This window comes from Macadamia integrifolia, unplaced genomic scaffold (genome assembly GCF_013358625.1).
Source record: "Macadamia integrifolia cultivar HAES 741 unplaced genomic scaffold, SCU_Mint_v3 scaffold151, whole genome shotgun sequence".
NCBI classification, from domain to species: domain Eukaryota; kingdom Viridiplantae; phylum Streptophyta; class Magnoliopsida; order Proteales; family Proteaceae; genus Macadamia; species Macadamia integrifolia.
In genome coordinates this window covers 211,800-222,252 of record NW_024868240.1, presented here as the reverse complement: position 1 = coordinate 222,252, position 10,453 = coordinate 211,800, and the positions used below count along the sequence as shown (strand labels likewise).

Genomic DNA, 10,453 nt, shown 5'->3' with positions numbered 1-10,453 from the left:
AAGTAGACAAAGCTGAAACAGTGGAAGACAAAGGAATGGTCCGGAACTTGAAACAGCTTCTTGCAAGAGTTTCCCCTTTATTACTGTTTCTTGCTTATCTCACATTTTGACCCATAAGTTGGGACAAGGCTTTGTTGTTGTTTTTGTATTTTAAATGCACTCTCAAGGAAGGCAATTTCGTTGGGACTATTTAGCATCATTTGCCTTGAACACCTCTGTATTCAATTCGTGCTTATATCTGTTTAAGAGAATTGGTATTTGAAAAATCAATAGTCGAAAATTTTCCAAATCCATTGGAAAAACTATATGATCTTGTATGATTATAAAAATATAATTAAATAATAATTTTATAACTAATATTTTATGATACTAAAGTACCCTTATCGGTGAACGACATATTATATGTAATTAAACAAGAAATCATATGAAAGAAAAAGATTCATAACAACATCTATGTAATTTCAAATAGGACCATCCATCATCAATCCTACTGGGTAGTGGCCTCAGCCCTTCAACTCAATGCTAGTTTAGTTGATTTTCTCCTCTAGTTTTTCTCTGCTCAAAGCGATAACTGAGGATGTAAATGGATAGTTGAAAAAAATCCAGATCCTATTCATGTTCATGTCCATTTATTTGAATCTTATCATTCGTATTTAATCTGTTTACAACTGAGTTTCTTCCTAGTCAATATTATGTCTATTCAAAATAAAACTACATCTTTATTTGCTAGTTAATATTTTCTTTTCCACTGGATAGTGGACAACACTCATTATGCCTGGGAAAATATGAGATTTATTTTCTTTCCTTCCTAAAAAAAAAAAAGAGAAAAAAGAAAAATGAATAAGTAAATAAAAGTCAAATAAAAGAGTAACGGAAAAAGAATTCCACTATGAATACAGGATTCACACTAGCTTATCTTGATGGGTGTGTGTAGGAGTAGTAGATGGCGGCCAGTAGCATAGTAAATAAAAGGAAACAAAATTCTTATCATTAAACATAACACGTGACAGATGGTAGATGGCAGACGTAACCAGTGAGAGCGGATCAGGTTCATGTATGAGAACATCCTTGGTTCGTGGATTTAAAATCAATTTTCTATCTCGTCATTTAATAGAATGTTCTCGTACATAAACCTAATCCGTTCACTAACCGATTAGGACTTCCTCTCCGATCCGGACTCATATTATTAGGAAAATGATTATTTTTTTTAAACTTTTATTTATTTATTTATTTATTTGATTCAGTTAATGGAGAATCCGATTCAAGCTCTCTCTTCTTTGTGTCCCTTTCTCTTTGCTTAGCGCAAAGATTGCAGAATAGAGAGTGAGAGTTGCAGTAATCATGCGGTGAACCAGGTAACACTCTTTCTCTCTCTGTTTTACTCATTTCCCGTTCAGTATAAATCTTTTTCAATGTCTGCTTTGATAATATATTTCTTATGGGAAAATGGGTTTCATCTTTTCTTATTATTTCTTTATTATTTTTTTCATGGTGTGAGAATTTGATGGAGAGAGAGTTCAAAAATTTTCAACTACAGGAAAAGCAAGAAAGAACACGAAATGATCGATGGAAATATGGAAATAGGTACTGAAAACCAACTTGAGATTTCCCGTCCTCCAACCCTTAAAACACACCCTTGGCTTGTCTTCTTCCGTGGAGAATATAGAAGAGTCAAGACTTTGGAGTAGGAGAAAGGGCAAGAAAACACATAAAATAGAGAATTGCTCTTGGGCTGATCTCCCACAAGAATTTCTAAGTTTGATTGATTGACATCTCTTTGCTAGTGATCGTGTTTCTTTTCGTGCCGTTTGTAGAGGGTGGCGGCGATGTTCATTGGCTTCACTTCTCACTAGACTCAATCAATTACCCAATGATGGCTTCACTTCTCACTAGACTCAATCAATTACCCAATGATGGCTTCATCTCTATGCATAATGTTCTCTGCTATAAATTGTCGCATTATTAACTTATTCTACCCACTTTATAACCATATTGATACCTTAAAATTGGAGGAAGAATTGTATGATACAATGATTTGCTTCTCAGCTAGTTTCCTCAACCCTTTCACAAAAGCAAATATTAAAATTACCCATTTCCTTCTAGGGTTTAATTTTGATTCCATTTGGTTCTCCTCTACACCAACTTCTTCAGATTGTACAATTTTTGGCATGGTTTCATCGGTGGAACCAAACTCGTTCAGAGCTGGATTCGAGTTTGTAGATTGGATCATTCTAAGACGCTTTGAAAGTAAGTAAACAACATGAGAGATTAGATGTTGTTTCTTAGTGAAAAAACCTTTTGTTTTTTCCAGTAAAAACAGCTATGAGGGGAATAGGTAACAAGATCTACATTTAAAGATCTTCTGCCGACCTTGCTATGTTCAATTGTCTTGCTACAGATATCATACTTTTGATGGTGGCTTCTGTCAGAAAATTTCTTATCACGGAATCGATCTAGATCTAATGTTATGAACCTTAGTTGGGTTGTTTCGGATGGATAGCAATTGCCGCTTGGGGTTGATTCATATGATGTCCATTTAAAAATTAAATTCTGTTTAAACTCCATTTCTAGTTCATATGTCATGCATTGAAAAAGTTGTAATGGCTCTACATGGACCTTAAATTTCTTGAAGCTAAATATTTTTACATAGTAACAGTCCCATTGCAAATTAGTCTCATTCGCCTCCCCTTAGCAGGTTCTACATCATTTAGGTTCAATCCAATCCATATAGTTTACATTCAACATTAGTCTCACAGGACTCTCCTTGTCAGGTTCTCTAGTCTAATAGCCGTTGTTCTGTGTGCATCATTTCCTTAAATGGCTTCACAAAATGGCTTCACAAAGCTTCTCCATTGTTACTTGCACTCCCTACTTAATGCCTCATGGAATCTTCCTCTAATTCAGGTTAGTGATTCAAGGTTAGAATGTCATCTCAATGTTCCACATACGTGAAAATAAAATAAAGAAAGGGAGAGAATATAATTTCTAATTGTAAAAAAAAAAAAATGATTACATAAAGAAGAAATAAACAAACCTTATATAATACTCTACTTTGGTAAATCGTTGATCCGAATTGTGCACACATCCTCTATATCGTTGATTAACTAAGATGGAAAGATCATAATCACTTCCATGCATGACACTATTTAATAATTAGATTAGGCAAAAATTTGACTCTATTTAATGATTAGATTAGGCAAATATTTAGGAGGGTGGATAAAGTGAGAAAAACAAATACCTTGTACGTAAGAGAGGTGACCATTCTATAAGAAACTCCACATCAGTGACAACTACAATGCAACAACTAATAAAATGATTCACCAAAAAAATAAAATAATAATAATAAATAACATGCTAATAAGACTGATTAGCAAAAGAGAAAAAGATGAATTGCCAATGATGAAGATCTTTTTTGAGTTTTCTTATGAAAAGGTTCAGAAAGGAATGGAGAAAAGATATATGGAAAGAGAAAGAAGCAGCAAAATTAAATTGAACATTCATACCTTTATGTTGCTAAAGCTTGGTGATAGAGAAAGAATGAAGTAGAAGCACAAGACTAAAAGCCCCAAAAGAAAGGAGCCGCAAGAGACCCTCCTCTCTCGCCCCAAAACATCCTCCAGGTCTCCACTTCTCTCTCTCACCTCCCTCGTCCTTAGACCTTAATTTCTCACTCATGCCTAATTGCTGATTTGTTCATTGCCTCACTATTTGTGTGATATTACAGCCAACAGGCTGGATCTATGGGCTGGGCTGGCTAAATAAATGAATTCCTTTATCGGTGTCATTTTTTTTCTGTTGGAACAAAATAATAATTTATTACAGAAGGAAAAAATTCATTTTTCCTATCACAAGTTCACAACTGAATTTAAAAACTTGTTCTACCACCCAATCTTAAAAATTAAAATCCACCTTGTAAAAACTCATTCTTTTGAAGAAAACTTAAAACTTATGCATATATTATTTTAATCCACCTTTTACAAAACAAATGTATATATGATTAAGGGTCCTAATGTCCTATGTTCATTTCACCCGAATTTTTTTTTTTTTTTTTTTTTGTTTTGGGAGGGGTTCCTTACTACACTCAAAATCCTCTCCTCCGACAGTAGAAGTTCCCGCTTGTATTAAGTGTTTGCATTTGCAGGACCAAGATGAATCTATATGAGTTCCATCCCTAATAGCAGTTGCAGGTGAGCATTGAATTACCAAAAAATAAAAAAATAAACAGAATCACAATCAAACAATAGTTGGTGCATTATCTTAAAAAAAATCTAGGAGCCATTTCAGGCAAGAATTTGATATGCTTCATTCCCAATTGACCAATCATCTTATGTGAAGCAAATTTTGGTCAATATTATTGGATCAATGTTCGTCCTTTAAGTTATAAATTTGTTGGTGAGGATGTGGAGATTGTTGAGATATAATGTCTTACATTTCGTCGTAGTTAATCTAGGGAGTACTGGCCAGACCCCCAAAGAACAGTGGTCCTTCGCTCAAAATTTTTATTCGAGCACTCGTTTACTAAGGGCAATTTTGTATTCTTTGGTATTAGGGTTTTTTTCTCTATATATTTTGTAATGAGGTTCTCTTTCTCTATAAGAGATCCGAGAGAGGGGGTGAGGACAAGCATTGTGACCCTATTCTCCATTGATATTGAAGTAAGATCTTATCTTACCGAAAACATAACAATCATGCCAAACCTTGTAAATATGTGTGCATTATTTTGTTCTTGTTTTTTTCTATTCTTTCTGCATCATTTTAGGATTGTGTTTCTACATGTGGTGTGGTCTTATTATGTCCTCAAATTCCTTTGATCTGATATTACCCTTGTTGGGGGACATTGTCATCATTTTTATATAGAGATGGTTTTTTTGACAAGTTATTTTTGATATCTCATGTGCATTATTTCTGTCCAACCCATTTGTTCATGGATGAAGCCAACATCGAATATACTTAAGGATGTGATCTAAATTCCCATGATTATTGTGCATTCCATTGTTCTCCTTTATTTATTTTCAAAGGAACATATATACATTGTTTGGCCAACACATCTCAAACATATTGGGTTTAACCAACATTTAATTGAGAAGTTCATCAATAAAGCCGAATACACTTAATTGAGCTGTCCATCAATGAAGCCAACTATTGGATGCGCCTAATGATGTGATGGGGTAAAATGTCTTTTTAATTGCATCTCTAATACTATTAGTGATTAATAAGATGATTGATAGAACCTTTAAACTTCAAGAGAGGATACTGATATTTCTCATCGTATAAGAGAGGAGGGTGATATTAAAGAAAAATATATGACTGGTCACTATGCCTCATATATGTGGGTGTAGGGACCACATTCCCCCACTGAAACCAATTTCACTATTGCAGGGAAACTCTCTCATATATATATATATATATATATATTTTCGATTACCAAAAGAAAAAACCATTACATAGAAAGAGTGCTACTCTGTCCCCTATCCAAGTTACAGAAGGTCTATAAATACAACATAGGATCGTTAGAACCCCTACATTTATACATAAACTTAATATTCCTAAACGTTGCATAAAGATCCCAAAATAACCCAGTACTATAGAGAGGCCAACTACTGTTAGAGGCATCGGAATAAGCTGAAGTAATGCCTTACAGGAGAATCAAACTTCAGAGATAATCCAACCCTTAGCATCCGCCACTTTCAAACTATGCAAAATTCCTTCGACTTCTATTTCCTTCAAAGAAGAAAATAAAAAAGGTTGCTGGGCAAAAAACTGAAATCTACCTTACAAGAGAACACCACATATCCAAAAAGAGTCTGATCTCATATATTAATGGCTTAAATATCTATCATAATTTTATTATAACTTTCTCATTGTGTTTAGTGTATCCTGGATGAAGAGAAGAATCTTTTTCTGAATTTTTAAAATTCAAGTGAAGGATGGTGAAATTTTCTTCTCCTACCAACAAAAAACACATCCTGCCTAAAACACAAGGAAAAAAAAAACTTCTATTCTACTGATTGTCAAAAACACATACTCTTTTTTATTACTATTTTTCTTTACCAAAAAAAAAAAAAATTTATTACTATTTCATTCTTTTATTTTTTAAATTATTTAGATTCGTTTTTCTTTTCATTTCTATTCTTTTCTTCACTTGCCTACCAAACACAGAACTGTAGACATGTACTCTGTTATCTTCTCTTCATACTTCAGAATTCTTGAGCCTTACGGCGGAGCAGAACAGATACGCAGAAGTGAAGGAGGTAAAGAAGTATTTAAGAAAGAAAGAGACGAATAAGAGAGTGAGCGAAGGTTAAGCATGGCGTCTTCGTCTGCCAACTTATGGGCGTTAATGGGATTGGGATTGGGTTTGGCCGGAATCATACTCATGAACCAGAAAATTGAAGGAAGTAGTCGAAGAGGATTTTGGAGCTTTTGTCGAGAGGTTTCAGCTTCTTCCCCCTCCTCAGCCTGCACCGCCCAAAGCTCCCCACACCTCGACGGGTCTCTCATTTGCCGTCTCAGATGTGTAAGTTAATGGCATCTACTTCCTCTGAATTCTCTGTTTTCTTGTGTGTTCTACTTTGCCTTATTGAATTGGATTTCAAGTTCTATCTGTGTCATGCTGTTTGTATTCTCTCTCTCTATTTTCAATGAGTTTGGGACAGTGTTTAGTTGGAGTGTCAATTCTAGTTCGGGTTAGGGTTCATTAGGCTGGAGAGGATTATGTAATTCTGTCCACTTGAGGTCAATGTTTCATCGAATGGGCACAATGAAGCTGGCTTCTGGGTTGAAGTTTCTGCTAAATGCTCTCAAGGCTAACAGATAGCGGCTTCTAGGTTCTGACATTCAAACCCAGTCCTTTTAATTATATAGGTTTTCATCACAATCGGTAGTCTCAAAAATTGTGCTTACTGACCAGTGACTGTTACTCATGTTGATATTGATAGTCAATAAACCTTTGTCGGAATGGTCTTCTAAATGATTGATAGTGGCTCAAATCTCCATTTTCATGAATCCTACCTATGGGATCAATGCTCCTCCTTTAAGTTACAAATTTGTTGGTGGGGATTTGATGTGGTCTTTTTATGTCCTCAAATTCCTTTGTTCTGATATTACCCTTGTTGGGACATTGTCATCATTTTGATATAGAGATGTTTGTTTGATATCTCATATGCAACTAGGTTAGGTTTCCCTGAATTCTGTAATAATTGAGCAGTGGCTTTTTTTTTTCCTGTTCAATTGCTGAGCCTTTGGAATTCTCAGTGAGTATTTAACTTCTTATGTATTACATTATTCTTCTTTTCTAATTTTCAAAGGAATAGATAAACCTTGTTTGGCCGACCCATCTGCTAAATGAGACATATTGGGTTTTCACCTACACTTAATTGAGATGTTCATGGATGAAGCCAACATCAGATGTGCCTAAGAATGTGATAAAATCTCACTAGATGCGTGCATCAACCATATTCTGAGTGAGTATTTTGCATTCCATAATTTTTCCTTCCTAATTTTCAAAGGGACAGATCAACCTTGTTTGGCCAACCAATCTGCTAAATAGGACATATTGGGTTTACACCTACACTTAATTGAGATGTACATGGATGAAGCCAACTATTGGATGCGCCTAATGATGTGATGAAATCTCACTAGATGCCTGCCAGACCAAATTATGAGCATAGGGAAGAAGCCCAGCACCTATTCACAAGTTACTGTGAGATACAGGATACCTTGTGTGGTCCTTTGGAATTTGGAGTCCACGAAATTGAGATAAATGGACTTAGTTCTCGTGAATTTATAATGAAGTTGCTTTAAGCTGGTTGGATAAATATTATCAATATATATATGCTCAAGCTGAGGGGAATTAAGGCTAGCCAATTGCCCTCTGTTATGGGTCCATTCAAGGGCCCAATGCATAGGTGACATAGTGATCCCAATTTGGAATTATTTCTTTGGGCATAAATCTGTGATATGAGTTTTTTTGCAGGCGAAAGTTTTTCGTCACCCAGGGTGAAGAGAAAATCTCTTTATCCGCAGTTATTTGACACTATAATTGAAGTCCTAGAACAGTTGGGTTTCATCATTAACTCCTGCTCCCTACTAACGAAGGTCCAAAATACCCTTCCTAGGTTTAATGGAAGTGTTAGATCCCATGGCTGAAAATTGGGAGATCTTTAATGCGCATGGGCTGCCTATGGTGATCCAAAATTATCTCTATTTCTAAAACTTATTGATCTCTAACTCATCCTTTATTCAGCCCTAATTGTCTTCTATTTGATCTCATCCATAATGTCCCACAAGTGTGTGTGTGTGTGTGTCTTCTTGGTATCCTTGCTCATTTTCTCGGCTGCGCTAGTCAATTGATTTCTGATTTCATTTGACAATCTTCATTCTTTGACTTTTGTCTTCCATTTTAACCCTTACCATATGCAATTTGTACTTGTTCTTCAATTCAGCTTTTTGAAAAATTTGTTTTCCCATCTCATCCAACTTAGTATCTGGGTTCGTTTTTACCAAATGACTAATGATACTCTCTTTTCTTCTTCTTTTATTTTATTTTATTTTATTTTATTTTATTTTTTTTTTTTTTTAAATCTGGACAATAAATTGTAGCCTCATATGGGCCATAATTGGTTGTATTTTCTCATCCTTACCATTTCAGGTTCAACTGCTGATTGGAATTTGGGACCATCCATTGCTTTTGTGGTTGTGTGATCCATACGAATAGGAGCTACTTGCAAGAATTTGTATTTAACAGAAAGGTAGATAAGAATTCATGTATGCTTTACCGGAGTTATTATTAACTTGATCTGTAATAACTAATAAGTCTCGAAATTCGAAACTTGAATTGAATGGTCTTGTAATGTTTCCCATCTAGGAGTACCTTTGTTTTTTGGTTGTCATAAATAATTCGAAGGCACTTTTATCTCAGAAACCTTTCTCATCCCATCAACATGGTGAAAATCTTGAATTTTCTTCCTTCATGTTTTCCAGATTTGATATTGATGGATACATTACGGGATTTGGCAATCCAGACTGGATCAGAACACATGGGGCTGCTGCTCAAACATCTCCTGCAGTTTCAGCAGTCATTGGAGGAGGCGCCAGCTGTGTTGGGAAAACTGTTGTGGATGAAATGGCATATTGGTTAGAACTAAACTCATTTTCCCTTTTGGGGTCTTAAATTTCATATATCAAGATTCTTGATTTATACAAATCACATCTCATCCATATGCTTTAGCCTCTGCCTTTGAACAACGCCATTGATACAGGATACAATATGGTGTAGAGGGATAATCTAGCTGTATATCTTTCTAATTTTCCATTTTGTAATATTATTTTTATTTCCGTAATAGTTTTGTCGTGGTTTTTGAGCTTATAGAAAATATGGCTTGTGTTCCTTAGCATTGAACTAAATTGGGAGCTTATTTTGACAGATCTGTATGGGTTTATGTGTGTGTGTGTGTGTGTTTTTTTTTGTTCTGGTTTTATGTTATTGGTATCCTGATATGTCATTTTTCCAGTGTCAATGGAGAAAACAAACATTATGGTACTCCACCAGTCCTATAGCTCCTACACGAGTACCAGGAGGATCTTCCAGTGGATCTGCTGTAGCTGTTGCTTCCAAACTTGTTGAATTTTCTCTTGGTGAGCTTCTAAACATTTCTTTTATTTGAATTCTCTTTTAGTTTAATATATGCTACAGATAAGTGGTCCTGCTGTGAGCAATAGATTTGTTTGGTTCTCCTATTTGTATTTTGATAGATGGTCCATATGGTTTCTCCTATGTATATCCCTCCCCCAAAAGGAAAAGTCTCTCTTTAAGTTATTTATGTTATTTGTCATGTTTACTTACAACAACCACAACTTAGCCTTTTCCCAACCATGGATCTGTCAGAAAAGAGGAAAAGAAAGAAGAGGCAATGTAACACCACCGGGCCATCCCACTTAAACGCAATCGGCAACATGAATCTTTGCCCTCCAAATAGCTCTGTGATGTAGATATGCACCCATGGAGCAGCCCATACCCATTTGGGTATCTAGCGAGTGATGAACCAGACCCATATTGAGTCTTTGACCAGTAGGATCTTTTAGGATTTTATTTTATTCTCCTGCAATCTTTTATTTTGGTAACTTAGGTAGGAGATAACTACTAGGATTTAGTTTCCAATTTAGTGTAGGTTTCCTTTTAATGTTGGTTTTCTTTTACTATTTAAACGCATGTAATGTTCAATTAGAGAACGGAGAATAAAATGATGAATTGAGTTTTGAGTGTTGAGAGCCTGAGGGCTGTGTGTGTGATTCTTCCCCCCCTTTCTTAGTGCGCTTTCTCTCTCTCCCCTGCAACTCTGAGATCCCTTTCAGGAATTTCTTCCCTACCCCTACCGGCCCTCCATCAATTGGTATTAGAGCCAAAGGATCCCATTCCTTCCCCATCTTTCTTTTTTTTTTTTCCCCATACTCA

At 35.4% G+C, this 10,453-nt stretch overlaps 1 protein-coding gene across 7 annotated transcripts in view; it reads left to right on the top strand.

The window, feature by feature from the left end:
- The first annotated feature begins 6,156 nt into the window (after positions 1–6,156).
- The window catches only part of LOC122064023, a 5,127-nt gene continuing 830 nt past the window's right edge, over positions 6,157–10,453 (top strand). For 2 of the 7 annotated variants that reach the window (XR_006135551.1, XR_006135550.1), the window contains exons 1-4: positions 6,157–6,517; positions 8,651–8,750; positions 8,983–9,135; positions 9,513–9,636. Coding sequence is in view for 2 of the 7 variants with exons in the window: in XM_042627716.1 (XP_042483650.1) it covers positions 6,308–6,517; positions 9,024–9,135; positions 9,513–9,625 (435 nt within the window). In the remaining 5 variants the exon portion in view is untranslated. Of the gene's footprint in view, positions 6,518–8,650; positions 8,751–8,982; positions 9,136–9,512; positions 10,273–10,453 lie in introns of those variants that run through there. The other 5 variants (XR_006135552.1, XR_006135553.1, XR_006135549.1 and 2 more) reach the window with 5 other exon arrangements.